The sequence below is a fragment of the Mus musculus genome, chromosome X (assembly GCF_000001635.26).
Source record: "Mus musculus strain C57BL/6J chromosome X, GRCm38.p6 C57BL/6J".
Lineage (NCBI taxonomy): Eukaryota > Metazoa > Chordata > Mammalia > Rodentia > Muridae > Mus > Mus musculus.
In genome coordinates, this window is record NC_000086.7 from 167,330,807 (window position 1) to 167,351,702 (window position 20,896).

Below are 20,896 nucleotides of genomic sequence, written 5' to 3' on the forward strand. Positions count from 1 at the left end.
TGTGTGCGTGTTATCTGTGAAGGTACATGTGTGTGAAGAGTGTAGAGGAGGATTTCAAGTACACACCCTGTCACTCTCTACTGTACCCTTTTTAGACAGAGTCTCTTACGGAATCTGAAGCTAGACTGGGGTCAACTAAACCTAGAAATCCTTCTATCTCTACCCTGCATAGTACTGAGGTTAGAGACATTCTGCCATCATCATCACATTACTAGGGTCCTGGGGATTCAAACTTTAGACTTGTGCTGCAAGTGCTCTTCTCCACTGAGCCTCTCGCCAGCTCACTATTGACAATCTTGACATTTTGACATTTTGTTATATTGTAGGATGTTTGGCAGCATTCGTGCCCTATCTCTCTAGAAATCAACAGCACTGCCTTCTTCTACTTCTGATAACTACAGACTCGAGAGTATGCCAGGAGGGGGCTGTGTGGTTTAGGTTGAGAGACACTGCTTTATAAATATCTTCGAAATGAGTCAAGATTTATCTTGCATTGTTTTTGGTCCAGTTTGAAGGGACACTGATTTTTGAGTGGTATTAAAGCTACCAGTTGGGTCCCTCACTTTAGTTTCCAAAAATCAGCAATACTTCCATTCTGGAGAATATAAAGAATTATTTGCTTCTCAGAGTGTCCCTAAGAGAAGTATTCCCTCCTGTACTGATAATAGAAGCCTTTTGTGGACAAGCTTAAATTATTGTAGCTTTGTTTAAAGTTATTAATATACCTATAATTTAACCAAGAAAGAAGATGCAGATATTAGCATCCAGAGAACACTTAATAATAACCAGAGTTAACATGCTGGCCTGCATTAGTATCCCTAGTTAGCTGAGAAAATAGCAACTACAGGTAGACCACATTTGCCAAGGGCTTGTTATGTTAAAACACGCATCTGTATTTATGTTATTAAATACTGAAAATCAAACATTTTTAGATGTATTTATTTTCCTTTATGTGTATTATTGTTTCGCATAAAGGCATGATGTTTGTATATGCTGTGTGTGTCTGGTGCCTGAGGAGGTCAGAAGAGGGCATTGGAGTCCTTGGAACTGGAGTTGTCCTCCGTGGTGGTAAGGAGGAGCCAAATTGTATTGTTCAATTATAGGAACCAGAAGTCAATATTGTGAGACTGAGAGTTTAACACAAATCCTGATTTCTAGTATGGCAACTACTTTCTTCTTCATTTGCTGTAGCATGCCAGTAGCACCAGAAATAAACTTACCACTGAAACAAGCCAGATGGTACCCTCTGCTTCTGCCTTTCATGAGCAATGATGAAAATTAATGTTTTTTCCCCTTTTTTTTAATTAGGTATTTTCTTCATTTACATTTCCACTGCTATCCCAAAAGTCCCCCATGTCCCCCCTCCCCACTCTCCTCTCCCCCCCCCCACTCCCACTTCTTGACCCTGGTGTTCCCCTGTACTTAGGCATATAAAGTTTGCAAAACCAATGGGCCTCTCTTTCCACTGATGGCCGACTAGGCCATCTTCTGATACATATGCAGCTAGAGACACGAGCTCCGGGGGGTACTGGTTAGTTCATATTGTTGTTCCACCTATAGGGTTGCAGATCCCTTTAGCTCCTTGGGTACTTTCTCTAGCTCCTCCATTGGGGGCCCTGTGATCCATCAAATAGCTGACTGTGAGCATCCACTTTTGTGTTTGCTAGGCCCAAGAATAGTCTCACAAGAGACAGCTATATCACGGGTTTTTTTCAGCAAAATCTTGCTAGTGTATGCAATGCTTTTTAAGGGAATTAACATTTTCTTTTGGTGAGTATGGCCCCTAACAAGGGAAAACTGGGGCCATATAAAAAAATTAACAGCCTTCTCACATAGAAAGAACAACTGATCTGAACTGGTTCTGGAAGGGGGGGAGGCCATTAAAGCAGGAGAATCTAAAGTGTGTGTGTGTGGGGGGGGGCGGGGAAGAAATGACAGGAAAAGCATGCAAGGAATGTGGGTGGTGTGACAGATAAGGGAGGTTGGAGCCTGAGCTATACAAACAACAGCTTGCTAGCTGCTGCCTTCTGATTGGGTTTCTGCAAAGAGAAGTCATAGCTGTACATAGGATAGAGTCTCTCTCTCTCCATAGCTTCTTCCCTCTATTTGGCTGGGATTGGTTGTAACTCTTATCTACTGATGTTCTTGTCTCTCCTATGGTGTTGTCCCCACTAAATGTTAGTAAGTGCTCCTTGACTTTGCTACTTTGAGTTCAGACTGGGAATGCTCTTCTCTGAACTGCTGTGTCATCCCTTCTGATTTCCTTAAATCCAGCCCAACTATATATCCACTCTGCTGAACTCATCAGTTTCTAAAACGAACTAGATTATCAGTTTCCTGTCACGGCTGTAGAAGCTGTAAACACATAAGTGACATGAAATATATTGACCACAGTACTGTGAAAAAAAATACAAGTTTTGTTTAAATTGATTTGTAGTTGCTGTGCAATCTTAATGAAATACCAACAGGATTTCATGTGAAACTTGCCAGATTGACTTCAAATGGGGCACTTGGGGGAGTCAGGCCTTTTTATTTAATAATATGAGGCAACATTATTCATGAATGTCATCTTCTTTTGAATAATGAAAGGCACATCACCAAGTACTTTGCGTTTGAATCTGGTAGGGTAAAATAACATTGGTGAACAGCCAGGTAATTATGAATGAAAAAATGCTAAGTTGAAGGCTTCTCCCCTAGATCTATGAATCCATTTTCACAATGCTGCAATGCTAAAGCAGCATGACTCCAACTTAGCAAGTGTAACAGCTAAGCCAGAATTAGGTAACAGCTCACATAGAGGTCTTAAAGTCACTTCAATAGCAAAAGAGATTACGCAGATGACTCAGGCAACTGGCCTGGAGTTTAGAAAACAGTAAGGATATTTATTACACTCAATTCCTTTCTTAGAGTCCAAAATGTCTTTAAACACAAGACACAGCCTATTGAGAGTACGAAAAGAAGCCATAAGAGGGCTGGAGAGTTGGTGCAGTGGATCAAAGCACTGGCTGCTATTTCAGAAGAACTGGTTGCGATCTCCAGGACCATCATAGAAGTTCACAATCATCTGTAACTCCAGTCCAAGTACTTCCCTCTGACCTATTCGGGTGGGCACCAGGCATGCATGTGGTTATGAATACATGTATATGGACAAAACACTCATGCACATAACATAATAAAATAAGAAATGAAACCATAGAGAAATTATAATTTTGAAGTGTGAAAGTCCTTCTAAGTATACAGACAACAGCAAATGGCAACATCTGGTGTCTTGAAAAGATGGAGCAGCCACATGCCTGTAATATTGGTACTTAGGAGGCAGGTCAGTTCTAGACCAACTTGAGCTGTGTAAGAAAAAGCTTTGTCAAAGAAGAAAAGGATGATAGAAGGAAGGAGGGAGGAAAGGAAGGAGGGTGGGAAGGGAGGGAGGAAGGAAGCACAGAAGGAAGGAAGGAAAACTGGGCCCATGAAAGACTAAAAGTAAAATCTAATTAAAATTACCCACAAAGAGAAAGATAATGCTGTACAATCAGAAACAATGCATTTAGGACTTCCATGCCAAGGTCCTGAGAGATTATGATATTTTATATGCTGACTCCTTGTGTTACTATTTATCCTTGATTCACATCTCTTAGTTACCCAATGGCATTACAGTCCCACAAATCTAGTTCATAATGGGTGATTAAGAAATTGCTCTCTATTGATAATGAAAGTGATCATACATATCAAAACAAGTACGAATCTTAAGAGAAAGAGCATCAGGCAGATTCATTGATTGAAGTGTCCAGTAATCTTATCGAGGCCACTACCTGGTTAAATTAACTAGTTTAAACAAGTGCAGCCTTCTGTGTCATTCAGAGTCAGTAAAGCATCTGTTTTCTTCTTCACTTCTGCTGCAAGTGTATAAGGTACTTGTACATACTCACCCTCACCCTCCATTACCATCCCCTTTCTCCTTCCTTCCCCTCCCATTAGTCCCCTTGTTGCCCAGATAGTTTCACTTCTACATTCAAGTCATCTGTGCACATGTGATTCTATGTGTCCATAAAGTCTGGGATGGATAAAGGAAAGAAAACTTGCAACATTTGTTGTTTTGGGACTGATATAATTCCCTGAATATGATAATCTCTAGTTGCATCCTTTTTCCTGCAATTGACACAACTCCATTCTTTTTAATAATTAATTGAAAGAAAAATCACACTGTGCATATATACCCACATTTCCTTTAGCCACTCCTCTGTTGATAGACATCTTGGTTGATTCCGCAACTTGGCTTTTATGGACAGTACTGCAGTAAGTGCTGATGTTCAAGTGTCTCAGCAATATGTTGACTTGAAGTTTTTTGGGTAAATATTCAGAAATGGTGTAGGTCGGCCACATAATAGTTCTAGTTTTGTTTTGGTTGGTTGGGTGATTTTTTTTTTTTGGTCTGGTTTTGTTTATCTTGAGGAGGGGATCTCTATATTGCTTATCATAGTGACAATGCTTGTTCACATTCCTGTCAGCTGTGGATAATGGTTGCCTTTTGCTGTTATTCTCCCTATTCTTTGCTGTATGTTTTCTTGAGAATGTCCATTCTGACAGGGATCAGGTGGGATCCCATGTAGTTTTTATTTCTGTTTCTCAGTGGATAACAAAATTGAGTACCTTTTCATATTTTGACTGGTTATTTGCATTTCACTTTTTGATAGCCCTATTTTCATTCAATTAGTCCACTATTGACTAAGTTGCTTGAGTTCTTGTTCTTTGTATCCTCTGGATGTTAATCCTATGTGTCTTAGTCAGGGTTTCTATTCCCGCACAAACATCATGACCATGAAGCAAGTTGGGGAAGATAGGGTTTATTCAGCTTACATTTTCACATTGCTGTTTATCACTAAAGGAAGTCAGAACTGGAACTCAAGCAGGTCAAAAAGCAGGAGCTGATGCAGAGGCCATGGAGGGATGTTCTTTACTGGCTTGCTTCCCCTGGCTCGCTCAGCCTGCTCTCTTATAGAACCAAGACTACCAGCCCAGAGATGGCACCACCCACAAGGGGACCTCCTCCCTTGATCACTAGTTGAGAAAATGCCTTACAGCTGGATCTCATGGAGGCACTTCCTCAACTGAAGCTCCTTTCTCTGTGATAACTCCAGCCTGTGTCAAGTTGACACAAAACTTGCCAGTACACTATGTCAGGTGTTTAGCTAACAAAGATTTCTCCCTCCTCTATGGATTTTCTTTGTTTCCTTTGCTGTGCAGAACTAGTTCTTTGTTTGTTTGTTTGTTTTAATTTCACAAATTCCTATTTATCAATTGTTGGCTTTATTTCTTAACAACTAGAACTCTACTCAGAAACTTCTTTTTTAAAATGTTTAGTTCTTATTGCATGTATATAAGCTGCCTGTATATCTTTATAGTACCTGCTTGCCTAGTGGCCTACAGAAGCCAGAAGAGAATGTTGAAATTAGAATTACAGGTGATTGTAAGGGGGTATGTGGGTGCTGGGAATCAAACCCAGGTCCTCTGAAAGAGAAGCCAGTCCTTTGAACAGCTCTGCCATCTCTCTAGACCAGAAAGTTCTTGACTATAAGGATGTCTTAAAATGAGTTCTCTCCTTTTTTTTTTTCTCTACCAGCTCTAAGTCCATCTCTTACATTAAGGTCTTTGACCCATTTGGAGTTGGTCTTTGCACAGTGTGTGACATGGAGATCTATTTGCCTTCTGCTGCAAATTGATATCTAGCTTTCCCAGAACCATCTGTATAGAGGTTTTTTTTGTTTTTTTTTAACCTCTCAAGTATAATTTTTATATATTTGTCCATAATCAGGAAATCATAGTTATGTGGCTTTATTTCTGAGTTCCCCATTCTATTCTATTGGTCTGTGTCTGTTTTAGCATAAAATAATCATAAAATGCTTTTATAGTGAATAAATCAATTGAGTACTTATGTAAATAAATAATAAAAAAAGAAAAGATAAGACAGACAGACAGACAGATGGACAGACATAAACAGAACAGTGGGTTGAATGAATCTCCTGGGTAAATACAAAGCAATGACCTTTTTCACATTTCACAGTGGCAAGAACAGGACACTGGTTGTTATCCTCAGTTTCTCTTGGCCTTATTGTCTTGAGATAAGGCGCTGAATTTGAAGTTTGCCATTCCAGCTTATCTGGCTGGCTAGGGAGCTTTTGGAACCTGCCTGCTTCTGTCTCACAATTCTGCAGTTACAAGCATGCACAGCCATGCCTAAATTTTTACATAGGTGCTGGAGATTGAAACTCAGGTCTCTTACACGCGTTCTCGCGACCGGCCAGGAAAGACGCAACAAACCGGAATCTTCTGCGGCAAAAGCTTTATTGCTTACATCTTCAGGAGCCAGAGAGCAAGAGAGCAAGAGCTCTATTGCTTACATCTTTAGGAGCCAGAGAGCAAGAGAGCAAGAACAAGAGCAAAAGCAAGAGAGAGAATGGTGAAACCCCGTCCCTTTTTAAGGAGAATTATTCTCCGCCTAGGACGTATTACTCCCTGATTGGCTGCAGCCCATCGGCCGAGTTGTCGTCACGGGGAAGGCAGAGCACATGTAGTGGAAAACTACCCTTGGCACATGCGCAGATTATTTGTTTACCACTTAGAACACAGGATGTCAGCGCCATCTTGCAACGGCGAATGTGAGGGCGGCTTCCTACACAGGTCCTCATGTTTGCAAAGCAAGCACTCTTACCCACTGAGCCAGCTCTCCAGCATCTCAGACATAGTTGCATCCCCATTTCTTATAAACTATATTTGCTAGCATGGGCTTTGTTTAATTCTTGGCTTTTTTAGTTGAAATTCCTTTTATACTTTAACCTGGAGAGCATCTATCCTATAAGTTCTGTAGCTTTTCATCACAGCCACAGAATATCCCTTGGCCTGAACAGTCTACAGTATGATTCATCTTTCCTTTATTATGGACATATGGATAATGTTCTGGTTAATTTTGACTGTCAACTTGACACAGCTTAGAGTTATCCGAGAAGGGAGTTTGAATTGAGCATTTCTTAGATAGATTGCCATACGTCTGTGGTGCATTGCCTTCAGTGTTAGTTGATGTTGGCGGTATCAGAACCCTGTTAGCAGCACTGTTCCCTGGGTGGGTGTTCCTGGACTATAGAAGAAAGCTAAGCATGAGCCTCAGATCAGCCATCAGCATTCTTCCATGGTTTCTGCTTCATATTGATGCTTGAGTTCTTTCTCTGTCCTCCTTCGATGATAGATTGTGACCTGGAAATTTAAGCCAAATAAACCTTTTTCTCCCACAACTTGATATTGGTCATAACATTGTATCACAGCAACAGAAGAGGAACTAGAGCATAGGTTTTTTTTTTTTTTTTTTATTGTTGGCATCACAAACCACTTAGTACAGTTCTCACATGACTTTTCCCAGGGAGCTATGCATTAGTCTAGCCACACCTTACAGGGCACTGATGACAGACTAAAGCAACCACTGACCCCAAGGCTACCCAGGTGAAAGAATAAATGTAACTGGGGTTGTTTATAGAAACATGGATGAAGGGTTTCTTACTGGAGCACAAGCAACTTAGGAACAGCTATACCACTGAAGAAGTGTCCTTCTGTCTCCGACAATTGTTAATTTCTAGATCATTGAGGAGAGGAAGATCTTGTGTAGCCCATGAGCGCCCTCCTTGATGAGTGAATGTGAATGGGCTGTTTTGTGAGAATGTCATGTGGATTCTCACATCTGCTCTGATTTCAAGACAGCAGCAGACATGCCATACCTGGAAGACAGAGTTCACAACAGCACAAAAATTCTAGGCATGGGGAAAGTCTTCTGTAGCATGAGTTGGTGCTCCTAGTTTGAGTGATGGGTTCTATATCATTGGCTAAATATTCTGCAGTGGAGTTAACGCAAGAGAAGTCATTGGATTGAGAAGGGAGAGATCTATTTTTGTGAGTATAGGCTTCTTGCTCTTTACAACGCTTCATGTTTTCTCTTCTAAGTCTCTTTCCTTGTATATGTAGACACAACACAGTTACGAAACAGCCCCCAGTTAGGAAACATTTAGTGCAGAATTGCCCAAATTAAGCAAATTGAGACATACTTCTATATAAAAAGTATCTGTTGCTTATCTAAAATTCCCATTTAATTGGATATCCTACATTTTGTCTGTCTGTGCTATTTGAGGGTTATATTTTAATCTAGAAATTAAAACCTGGATGGAAAGTCATAATTGAACCATACCCAGAGCGGTAACTGAACAAAGTTATGTCTAGGGACAAAGCCCTAGGTCTGAGTGACTTCCAGTTTTTGTACTTGGTCCAGAAGTGAACACCTATGTGGTTCAGAAAAGCATACCTGAAACCTGTTATAGTAATGTATGATTATCGTCACTGAGCTCAGGAGGCCAAGGCAGGAGCATTTTGAGTTCAAGGCTAGTCTGGGCTACAGTGTAAGATATTTCAAAAGTATTGGGGGGGGATAGGAAGGAAATAAAAAAGGAAAGGCAAGGAAGGGAGGGAGAGAGGCAGGGCGGGAGAGAGAAGAGGAGAGACAGAGAGAGAAAGAGAGAGAGAGACTTTAGAGAGACTACACCTATGAATTTTCATCACCATGTATGCCTAAGCAAGACCCAAACAACCATGATGACATCAATATTAAAGGGGAAAACTTGCAGAGCCTAGATAAAGAATTTTAAGCAACAGGGGGAATGTGAAGAGTGGAAAAAATAGTTTTCCCTAGGGAAGAAACTCCACTTGGCTATGCAAGCTCTGAGATTATATACATACAAGGTAACATTGGACAGATTAAGCAGGTTGTATCTATGTATTTAGGTATGAATGTAACAATTTTACATAAAGGAGCTATGCATCTAAGAGAAAACAAGAGGGGGTTCATCAGAGAAATTGGATGGAGGAAAGGAGGAAATATATATAGTGTAATTAAAAATCATTTAGAAAGAGAAGAGCTACAGTAATACATGCTTTCTTAAAGCTGAAGAAATTATTTTCTGATGACCAACTACACAAACTAGGTAATTGAATCGCTCAAGTGGATACAATGAATAGAAGACCTTGTTCTCTCTCTCTCTCTCTCTCTCTCTCTCTCTCTCTCTCTCTCTCTCATACACACACACACGCGCACACACACACACACACACACACACACACACTCACACACCACGTTGTTTTCATAACAGTTCCAGAGTTTTGACCTCATTAGTTAGATATATCTTAGGATATTTAAAACACAATAATCTCCTATATGAAATATTTGCAGTTACCTTAAGCATGCTCTTTGCAAATAGGATATGAAAGAGGAACACAAACTACCCAAGTCTTCATGTATGGTGTATTTCTTTTAGAATTGTAAAGCTCCATTGTCATAATTAATTTTGTCTTTTGTTTGCTATGCCTCCTGTAAACTGCAATGTGAAGTACCCTGATGCTTAGTTCTTCGGTTAAGTTTCATTTTACTAAGAAATGAAAGTGCTGTGAAGAAGACTGTGGCAGGGCATGCAAATTAACATAACACACATCTTCTTTAGGACTGAAGGCTAGTCCTAAATACAAATGGGAGTTCACCAAATGAGTCTGAAGGCACAGATGTTTGAAGGCCCCTGATACAAATCATAGAGTAGCTAGTTGACTTGGTTTCAAAGAAAGGAAAGGCTATTTTGGGATGAAATGACAATAATAGGTGAAACTTAGCTGTTTCTTGAAAATGCACATATTAAAGAAAATCAGGGTTTAGGGCCACATTACAGTGACAGGGCAATTAATCGCCTAACATGAACATGAATGTGGGTTTGATCCATCGGGACCACAATCCTAAAAGTGAGAACTTAAGCTTATTCAATGAGAAGTAGTCAATACATTTCCAATTAAGCCAAGCAGTTTTGTTAATGTTTAACCAGCCAAACAGTTACATTCCTTTATTTTGGTGGTTATCCTACAGAACTTTTGTCTCTTCTTTGTGTTCCTTCTGTAGAGTTCCTGAGTCACTCTGGCTTGGAGCTTCTGAGGTATAACATCTTGTTTATTGGACTCAACCCTTTGAAAACTGTTATGCTTCGGTTTGCCTTTCAAGCACTGTCTTCATCCTGTTGCCACCTCCATGGAATCAGAGGTACCATCACCCATGTAAATGTAAACACAGAAGAGCTGGGAGGCAGCAGCTCTTAACCCTCATTTGCCCAGAAGGAAGCTAATCCTTAGAGAAAAATAGATTTATCAATAAGCCAGACTCCTATCTTTTTAATTTTTTTCATTATGTGTATATGCCAGGTTTGTGCACATGAGTGTTATGTGGGAGGCCAGGAGCTAGCAATAGGAGGCCCTGCAAGTGGAGTCACATGTGGTTGTTAGGTACCCAGCATTGGTGCTGCAACCTGAACCAAGGGCCTCTGCAAGAATGTGTGTGCTCTTAACTGCCAAGCGCTCTCTCCAGGACCTCGAGTCTTCATTCAATGGTTCACCTTCATACTTCACTGCACGTTATGGAATCAGCCAGGACTGTAGCAATTTGTCCAGTTCTGAGTTCTGAGTTTAAGGATTTCTTTCCCATATTTGATGATCCAACTCATTTTGCATAAGGTCATATTTTGCTTATCTGCTGATGTGTAAAAACCAACACAAATCTTAGGGTATTAACACAGCACCAGTTTGTTCCTAATTCCAGTGTTGGTCACAGATGTGCTGTGAGCTTTTCAGTTGGTCACAGTTGTGGTCTTTCAGGAGTCCCTCTATCTATTGCTTCTGGGCAGGAGTTTGGGAAACAAGGAGATGGGCCTGTTGGGGCCAGACCTGTATTCTAGCTGCTTTGGCTACCTGATCACTTCTCTTTCAATGTGTATAACTCGGACTTCTTGTTATGGTGGCTAGATCCTAACAGCAACTATTTTAAGAGAAACTAGCTCTGGTGTACCAGCATATACTACATATTTGCTTACCTCGTGCTTGATAGTATTTTATTTGTTACCCAAGGCCAAACTCAATATGGGAAGGCTGTCAGTCCATAATGACATGAATACTGAGAAGCATAGTCCATTAGAAACCATGAAGCTAATAACCCACCTCTTGGGATTTCTATAATATCCCTGTAAGGGAATCAATACATCAAGATCTGTTGTTTCTGATTCTTTGAAGGATGCTGAATTGTAATCATCAATGACCACGAAGCCTCAGCTAGGCACTGAAGTGCACTGTGCAATCTCAGGATTCTGGAGGCAGAGACAGGAAGTTCACTAGTTCCCACGCAGCCTGCACAAAATACTGAGAACTTTGCTTCGTAAACAAAAACAAAGCAAAACAACACTACACAGTGACTAGATAAATTGGCCAATTGTTCAGAGCCCTTGCTGCTTGTGCTGAAGACCTAGGTGTAGCTCCCAACCCCACATCAGCAGCTCACAACTGTTCATAAACCCAGTTCCAGGGGATCTGATGCGTTCTTCTGGCCTCCAAGGCCACCAGGCAGGCAGTTGATGCCATATATACATGAAGACACTCACACATACCCATAAACCTTGTCTTATTTACTATTATTGTTGTTGCTGCTGTTGCTTGGAGACAGGGTCTTTTTATGTAGTCCTAGCTGTTCTGGAACATGCTATATTAGAAACCTTTTCCCCCTTTTTAATACTTCACATTTATAAATGTTGTGTTATTAAATTTTTTATGACAGGGTTTCATGTAGCCCAGGGGTACGTGAAATTTACTATGTAACCAAAAGTGGCCTTGAACTTCTTATCCTCTTAATTAGCCTCCTATATCCTGCAATTACAGACATGTCTCCTGTTCCATCATACCTGATTGTGGATTTACAGAGCTTGTACCCAAGGCTTTCTGCATGCTAGGCAAGCACCTATCAACTGAACCATACCCCAGTTCATACTTTTAGAACATTAAATATGAGAAAGTCTAATATGCTAAGAAAAAGTTCTAAAACAAGTATTCATTTGGATATAAATCATTCTTTATCCATTGATAATATTGATCATTTTAAATATTTATTCTCCTTGAACTTATTAAATATGATTAATGAATGCTGTCATAGTTATTTTTTTTTGTTTCTGTGAAAAGATATCATGACCCAGGTAACTTATAGAAGAAAGCATTTAATGGGGGCCTACAGTTTCAGAGGGGGAGTCCATGATCACCATGGAGGCAGAAGGAGGAAGGGAGGGAGGGAGGGAGGGAGGGAGAGAGGGGGGAGGGATAGAGGGAGGGAGGGGAGAGAGAGAGAGAGAGAGAGAGAGAGAGAGAGAGAGAGAGAGAGAGAGACTGGGAATGTTGAAATGGCAGGAGCTTTTCAAACCTCAAAGTTTACCACCAGTGATAACTTCTTCCAACTAAGCCATACCTCTTCTTCCTTCCTAAACAGTTCCACCAACTGGGGACCAAGCACTTAAATATATAAGCCTATGGGAGCCATTCTCATTAAAACCACCACCATTGCCTACTATTTAGCCATGCAAACATAGTAGACAGTTTAGTACACTCAGATTCCCATTTTTACTTCAGGCAGATGCACACACACACACACACACACACACACACACACACACACACACACAAACACACATACACCTTGTAATTGTGTACCCGACAGCCTGGTTCCTTCACCTGTATGTTCAATGCATACATATCCTCTTCCAAACAATATACCTAGCACATTTAGAATAACTTCCACCTTCCATCTGCAGCAGCTACATGTATTTCCATATGTAAACAATAGTCCTGGGAGCCCATAACTTCCCACCTTAAAAGAAAGGGCACTATGGCAATCAATTGTCCCAGGTTTCTCAGCACTGAAGTGCTTCCAGAGATATCAGACCTACACTGCAAAGTCCCAGACAAACCAAAATGAGTTGGCCACTCAATAGAGGAAGGCAGAGAAGTAACTTTCTATCATCCCTTACTGGAACCACAGTCTTCAGTGGGTCCAACTATTTCAACTATACCTAGAATGATAAAATTGCTGGGGCATTGGTAATGATCTTCCCTTATATGAGTTTTGCACAGACATTCAAGTCTCACAGGACTACTGACACTTGTCATGAGGTCAAGTCACATGTCCTGACACATGTCAGGATCAGACTCCAGTTTGCCACATTCTTAATTGAGGGCACTTCCCACGGCTTTCCTTCTTCAGGCATTCTCATTTCTCATTTTATCACACTTTTAAACTGTGAAATCAGTTTAGCTGTTTTATCTTTTGGCCACAGAACTCAACTGGGCATCCCTTTCAACTGTACCTCTCATAGGATGGTGACAAAAGCCTGGAGCACAACCAGCTTGTACAAGGCCTTGGCGGGGCAGCATCTCCATGGTCACAAGTTCATCCCTACCCTACCTGCCACTTCTGCAGCCCACTAGGAGTGTTTCCCACATGCAGCTACTTGTTATTGCCTCAGCGCTACCTTTGGCTCAGACAAGCATGTGAGAAAACCAAGTACTTACTCCTATAGTGGTAGGCAAGGAAGTTGTATCCCATTTTAGGTTAAACACCCGCAAAACTAATGACTGCCTCTCTTCTTCCTGTCTTTGACCCATTTGAAGATATAGTTACAATGGCTGCTCTAAAATTTAAAGTTAGGGTAAAATCTGATCATTTGTCTGTGTGAGATCAAGTGTCCTGCTCTGTCACGGATTTATCCCTTTAAGACAGGTTACTGAATCTTGAGCTAGGCTGGCAGCCAGCAAAGCCCCATTACCTTCTTGTATCCACTCCTTAGAGTGCTGGAGTGGCCACATCTGGTTTCTTATAAACAAGCTAGGAATTTGACCTTGGGCCCTCATACTTGCATATCAAGCAGTCTTAAGTGCTGAGTCATCTGCCTAGACCCACAAGGTCTATAAGCTCATCAGTTTTAAGTAGTTTGTTGACTTATACACACAATTTAGATGAAGGATATGGTCATGTTTCTACTCCAAGCCCCCATCTACATTGGCTATTCCCCCTTCAAACACACCATGAACCACTCAGTCTGTGCTGGAAAATGGATATTGCATTCTGGACAATTCTACGGCAGATGACCACTTCTAGCAGTGGTACCTTCACTAAGCCCTTACTAAACTCCTGACTAGATTCAACACTCCAAATTTCACAGCCTTCAACTATCTCTACTTCATTTGGTCTGATGCCTGGAGTTCATGGGTGGATTAGAGGGGACTTCTATGAGGAATGAAACACTTCCAAGATGGGGCAGCATTCTTGGGCACCACTGTAAACCTCTCTTTTGCAGTAAATCTCCTTTTAAGTGACCTTATGGTGTTCTTTCCTCACAGACCTGGTGACAGTTCTTTATAATGCATAGTAGTTTTGCTTGCTTGTTTTCCAAGATAGCAACCCATGTTTGTAGCCTTGGCTGTCCTGGAGCTCACTATGTAGACCGATCTGGCCTTGAGATCAGTCTGCCTTCACCTCTTGAGTACTGGGAGTCAAGGCATGTACTCCATGCCTGGCTGTCTGGTGATTTTTAAGGCCTTTCTTTGGGTGTCACTTTCACTCAAGCATTTCTCATACATCCAAGAAAATAACTGTGTATCTTGTCCTGAGGCTAGAGAACTGGCACAGTCTATAAGGCACGCGCCGCACAGAAGCATGAGGACCTGAGTTTGTGTCCCCAGAACCCATGTAAAAAACGGTGTGGTAGCAGTTTGCCTGTTAATCCTAGCACTGGAGACAGAAGATTTCCAGAGCTCACTGGCCAGCTAGTAGAGCCAAATTCGTGAGCTCCAGGTTCGGTGAGAGATGATGTCAAATAAATATAAATAAATAAATAAACAAATAAATAAATAAATAAGGCAGGGGAGAGCTGAGGAGAGCTCAACCTCTGGCATTCACATCCACGCTCACACATGAACATGTACACAGACAGATGGGCAGATACACACATTCGCACAACAGGGACATGCAATTATTTTGTTCCCACAAGCAAAATTTAAAGCATCACAGAACAGGGTGTGAGGGGGCATGTTCTAAAAGGACAGAAACCCTTTTGGGCATCCTTTAAAACAAAGCATGTGGACAACTTCTATGCAGTCTGCACTTAAGTTTGGACTGTTCCAATACATGGATAATGAGTTTCTCTACTTTTTAGATAATTGTATGTATAATACACTGTAGCAATGCATGGATATAAGGGTGTGTGGAGGTGGGCATTTGCATTCTACATTTCCATGTGGTGGTTAGAAGACAACTCTCTCCTCCCACCATGTGGGTCCCAGGGACTAAACTCAGGTCAGCTTGGTGGCAGGTACCATCTCCCCACTCCTGGTCTTTAATTTGAAAGATAGTCTCTAGAATGATCAATTTGGATGTGCTCTGTGGAGCATCGATGATGCCTTGTGAGAGAAGATAGCCAATAAGTCCTTCACAAAGAAAAAGTCGTGAAGAGGACATTTTAATTATTTCTGGCTTTCCTCTCCTTTTGCAAACTGGATGGTTAACTTATAGTAATGAACATTCTCAGGCACTTCATCAGCAGATCATTTCATCCAAAACCAGAATTCCAAAAGGATGACAAGAACTATGAAAGAAAGTAGTCAGCATGATTTTATTGAAATGTCTTAGTAAATGGCACCAGATCTCAAAATTCTCTAGTCTCTAAAACCAGGGCAAGCGCTGCAAGAAATGTCCTGAATTTAGTCGACATTGTATCTAACAAAGGAAAGTTAGCATATGAACATCTATAAGTAAACTAATAAAATTATGTGGAGGATAAACAACTTTGGTATATTCACTATTTCCTGGCTCCCCTTTTTGGGTAGATATGACTAACATGCTCTCCTTACATAGAGTTGGACAGAGCTGATCTATTTGGTAATTTCCATTATGTTTCTTTACCACAAGCAGCAAGGAACAAGAAAGTTCTGAAATAAGGCTGCTCATGAGGCAGCCTTCGTCATTTTAGCCAAACTGAAACCAATATTTAAAACCATATTTCCACTGTATAAGGCCCAGTCCAGTCTAATTAGTTCACAAATGTATTCAGAGGTACTTTAAAATACTAACTCAGGCCAAGTAAGGACAGAAACAATTGGTTCTCAAATTCAGAGGACAGCCAGGCAGATTTTTATGACAGGGTTTTAAAACTGAAGATTCTTATTTTAAGATCCATGGTACACATTAAGCTTTAAATATCTTAGATAAAATGATTACCAACTGGCTTTTGTCATGCCAATGCTTTGGGACATGTACACACACACACACACACACACACACACACACACACACACACACTGAGCTATCTCCATGTGGGTATGCACAAGAATGTCTTCAGCACAGCCATAAAACCCAAGAAATTAAGACATCGCACATTTATCACAAGTAACAGCTGCATCATCTCAAACAAGTTTTGACACATGTCTAACCAAGCCTGAGACAGACTGTACCACAGAGCTGAGCATCCCAGGTTATAGGAACCACTTTCTTCAGAACAGTTACAAATAAGGTATTATCAAAATGCCAGTCTCTATAGGAACATAAATTATACTTTGTAACATTGATTTGACTTCTGCTCCTCTGCTGTTCCAGAGTGCTGGTTGAGTGTGCTACTCAGATGGATAGGAATTTCTTACCTGCAAAATTTAGGGCTGGGAATTTATCTACAATACTCAGCAAGGGGGGGGGGATTTTTTTTTAAGCATTCCTAAGCTTTAGGTACACAGGCAAATCCTCTTCTTTGTGAGAAGGAAAATGATAGGTTGTGCACTTACTGATGCCTTTTGTTTGTTTGTGTTTTATGACACACAGTCTCAGCTCTCCAGGCCAAGCTGAGCTGGAACTCACTGTGTAGCCTAGGCTGGCCTTAAACTTGTGGTACTCTTCCTGCATTAGTTTTAAAGTGCTGGGATTACGGGCACAGACCTCCACACTTCACTAAAAGATCATTTTATCAAGAATGCCACCCACAATGAGATTCTTCTTCACAATGCTTTCTGAAGCATTTCTTTGAAGTTTATTTTAATGGAACAGCTATTTACTTTTGCCTCCACTGTTTTGCAACCCTCTCCTGTCTACATTTTAGCAGCTTTAGAGATGCTAACTAGTCATTAGAGATGGAGTTCTTCTGATGACAAAGGGCCAAAGGACATTTAACTCAAGCTCAGTAAGCTCTGTTTGAATAAGTGTATTTGGTGGCACTCTTAAATCCTCCCCATTTTATGTATGTGAAAAAATAAAATAATAATCAACCTAAAATATGTGAGGGGGTTTCAAGGAGCCTTTCTTTTGGTGGACATCTACAACAAGAAACTATTGGGGAATGTGGAAAGTAAAGGCTATTGTTAACGTCTGAGAATAAGGTGATAGGACATGAGCTACATTCTAAAGAGAAATTCCCCTGGGATAGACAAAGTTGTGCATCAACGTGGTCACAAACTCATTGACTACAGCCTGAAATGGTAGCCAAATCAGTGATCACTGATCATAATTTGGGAGTTTCCGGTAAGTTGTCATTTATGATATATCTTCAAAGTGGCAATTAAAAAATGATACAGCCTTATATTGTCTTTAATATGTCTAATATCTACTAAGAAAAGTCAGTATGTCAGTGGCTATCTTAGGCCCAATAAAATTCAGTCCTGATAAAGGGCAATAAAATAAACCCAGTTATCATTAAGAAAAAAACAACAAAATTTCAAAATTCATGATAGTATAAATTTTCCAAGGTTCTCTCTGACATAAAGGTTATTTAGGATTTCCCCCCAAATATCCACAGGCATTATTATATATTTACACAGAAGGCTTTCATTTGAAATCACCTTTGGCATCCTCAAAATGTATGTATGACAAATTTCCACAATGGGATTTTAGGCTTAAAAGTTGTTACCTCAAAGTACTAAAAAAGAACGAGGGAAAAGATGAGTTCTCATTGACACCAGTTCAATTAACGACCAAATAACCACCACCTTTCTCTGCCCTCCCCCAGGACTGGAAAGTAGTAGTCTTGAGCTTTAGAAGGAGAGACAGAGGGCTCTTAGAGTGGACACAGATCAGATGCTTTTGCCAGTGATCATCCTAGAATTGCGGAGTCCTAATTCTAAAACAGCAGGCAGACAAAGACAGTGAGAAGTTGGAGGAGGCTTGCTCCATCTTCAATATTCCAATCCAGACTACAGTGGGACATGGCTGAACAGATAGGACACGGATTCCCCATTGTGGGTTCTTCGAATGGCTTCAGCCAGGATCATCGAAATGTCAATCACCTGAATAACACAGGGAAAACACAAAAGACAGGGAGTCAGTTCTATTTCTTTAAAAGCTGAAAAGCCAGAATGTATATGGTATGTTTTTTGTCAAACCTCCTTCAGTCATTTCTTTGGGGAACAACAAACAACTGTGGGTTTTAGCTTCAAAGACAGCACAGCCAGCTGAGCCAACTATCGCTCTTGGGAAGATTTTCAGTGTGAACACTCAGGGGTGCTGCTACCCACAACAGATGGTCCCTTCTCGGGATACTGGTTGTTTAAAACTTAGTTTTCTTATTCATTTGCAGAGGTTTTACTCTAGAAAATATAGCAAATCTGCTTTTTCTATGTTATAACTTTCATTTTTTATTTCTTAAGTTTTTACTATAATCCTAGCATCCATTTATAAAACACGGCAATGTTTTTCATAGAATATAAAGCAAATCTTATACAAGCTACCTTTTTACTTGGCTACATCTCAATTTGGAATACTAATGAATGAGATTTTAAAAATTCTTTTATTTACTGTCATCATCATCATCATCATTAGTTTTGTGTGTGTGTGTGTGTGTGTGTGTGTGTGTGTGATATGTGTGGCTGGGCACACATGTACCACAGCATGCATATGGAGGCCAGAAGACAATTTTGCAGAGTCAGTTTTCTCCTTCCACATTTAAGTGGCATATAGTCAGGAGGGGCATGAAGAAGTAGCTCACTATATATGCTTAGTACAGCCAGTTGACCTGCCCACACTCCATTTTCAGGAGACTATTTACCTAGGGATAGAGTTGTTGGCCTATAGAGTAAGTCTATGTTCAACTTTGTTTTTCACTGTTGGCCATGCTAGGCAAGTGCTACATCAAGCTATTTTTCTACTCTTATTGTTTTTATTTTGTGATTTTATTCATTTGCCATTTCTTTTCTTTCTCTCAGTCTACCATTGGTCCCAGTGGCTATTTCATTTTGTTTGTGAGACAAGATTCTGTGTAGCTCAGGTTGGTCTCATGATACTCCTGCACCTTCCACGTACCACCCTACATAGATCATTTCCTCTTTCCTTTTGACATTTTTTTTTTAAAGAGATAATGCCTCATCCCTCCTAGGATGACTTTGAATTTGAGGATGACTCTGAGTGCTTGATCTTACTATATCCATCTCCTTGAGTGCAGGGATTATAGGTGTGCACCATCACCACAACTACTTTATTTGGTGCTGAGACTGGAACACCCAAACTCATGCATGCTATGCAAGTGCTCTACCAACAGCATTCCATCCCAGCCTCCTGTCCTCTCCATTTCCTTCCATCCTGCCTGCCTGCCTTCCTTCATTTTTTTCCCATTGGCTATTTCCAAATAGTGGCCATTCACCTCTCAATTTTGGCATTTCTGAGAGATCTAAGCTGACTGATATTCCATTGGGATGAGAAACTTTGGTCTCTGCTAGCATCTGCCTTAGCAAACAGAAGGCTGGATAATATTGAAGAGTCTGAAGCAGGTGCCTTGATGCATGGATCTGCCTGGGGTATAGATAGTACCTGAATTTTGGAGCAGTGTTTCATTTTGTCCTCTTGTGGAATTGTGTTGGTGACAACAACAGCTTCAAAGGCAGCACTATTTATTCTGGAAATAGCTGGCCCAGAGAAGATTCCATGGGTAAGAATAGCATAAACTTTGGTGGCACCAGCTGAGAGTAACCTGCACAATAAAAGACAAAACATTGCTCTCTAAGTTTTTCCCTCTCTTACTCTATAGCCTTCCTTCTCTCTCTCTCTTCCCTCTTCTCTCCATGTGGCCATGGCTGGCCTCTCCCTCTCTCTTTCTACCTTCTCTCTTCCCCCCTGCCTTTCTACAATAAAGCTCTAAAACCATTTTTAAAAAGGCAAAAAGTTACTAGATGTAGTGTACACTTGTAACCCTAGCACTAGGGGGGCCAAGACAGGAAGACAAAACAAGCCAGAGCTACTGAGCAAGGTCTCATCTCAAAAGAATTACGTGTCCACAAATATTTAAATATTCTTGAAATAGTCTACCTTGTCTCAACATTACAAGTGAAAAGTGTGCACTATAAAAGAAAGGATGGGACAAAATTCATCTGCATTTATTATCCCAAACTACAATCTTTTAAATGTATATGTTAGCACAATGTTTGTATTCAATTAAATTAAAGAATATCAACCCTGACACTTATATCTACATAATTATTTTTTTTTGTCTCAGGGGGCTAGATTGTCCATTGTAAGGAAAATTTAGCAGCATCCTTAGTCCACACACTAGCAACACTCCCATGTCTTTAAATGTGACAACCAATGTCAACTTTAGAGATTGTCAAATACTATTCAGGGAACCAACTATTCCATGTTGAGAACCACTGATTTCAACCAATAGTGCCAAAACATATGATAAGTAATCAAGTCAGAAAATTACCAGTGAGACAGCGAGAGCATCTCAACAAGGATTCCACAGCCAAGTGTAGCCAAGGGAGTGGGGAGAGGCTCCTTGCCTTCCAAGTATAGCTTTATAGCCACATGAGCTATGAAGCTAGCCCAAAAGTTGAGCTGAAGGAAGCAAGGATGGAACAAACAAACATCTTATCTTTGTCTTTCTGGGACTGATTTCTAGGGAAACTTTCTTGACTTTCAAAAATGACCTGAAAGCCCAACCTGGAAAATAAAAAAAAGCCCATGGGCTTTTGGGGGTGGTGGTGTTTGTTTCCTTTGGCCTAA

At 40.6% G+C, this 20,896-nt stretch overlaps 1 protein-coding gene across 2 annotated transcripts in view; it reads right to left on the reverse strand.

The window, feature by feature from the left end:
- Positions 1 to 15,513: 15,513 nt before the first annotated feature.
- Prps2 (phosphoribosyl pyrophosphate synthetase 2) overlaps positions 15,514 to 20,896 on the reverse strand; it is a 36,553-nt gene continuing 31,170 nt past the window's right edge. For both annotated transcript variants that reach the window (NM_026662.5, NM_001313758.1), the window contains exons 6-7: positions 19,709 to 19,868; positions 15,514 to 18,192 (exon numbers count right to left, since the gene is read on the reverse strand). In NM_026662.5, coding sequence (NP_080938.1) covers positions 18,100 to 18,192; positions 19,709 to 19,868 — 253 coding nt within the window. In that variant the 3' untranslated portion in view covers positions 15,514 to 18,099. The remainder of the gene's footprint in view (positions 18,193 to 19,708; positions 19,869 to 20,896) is intronic.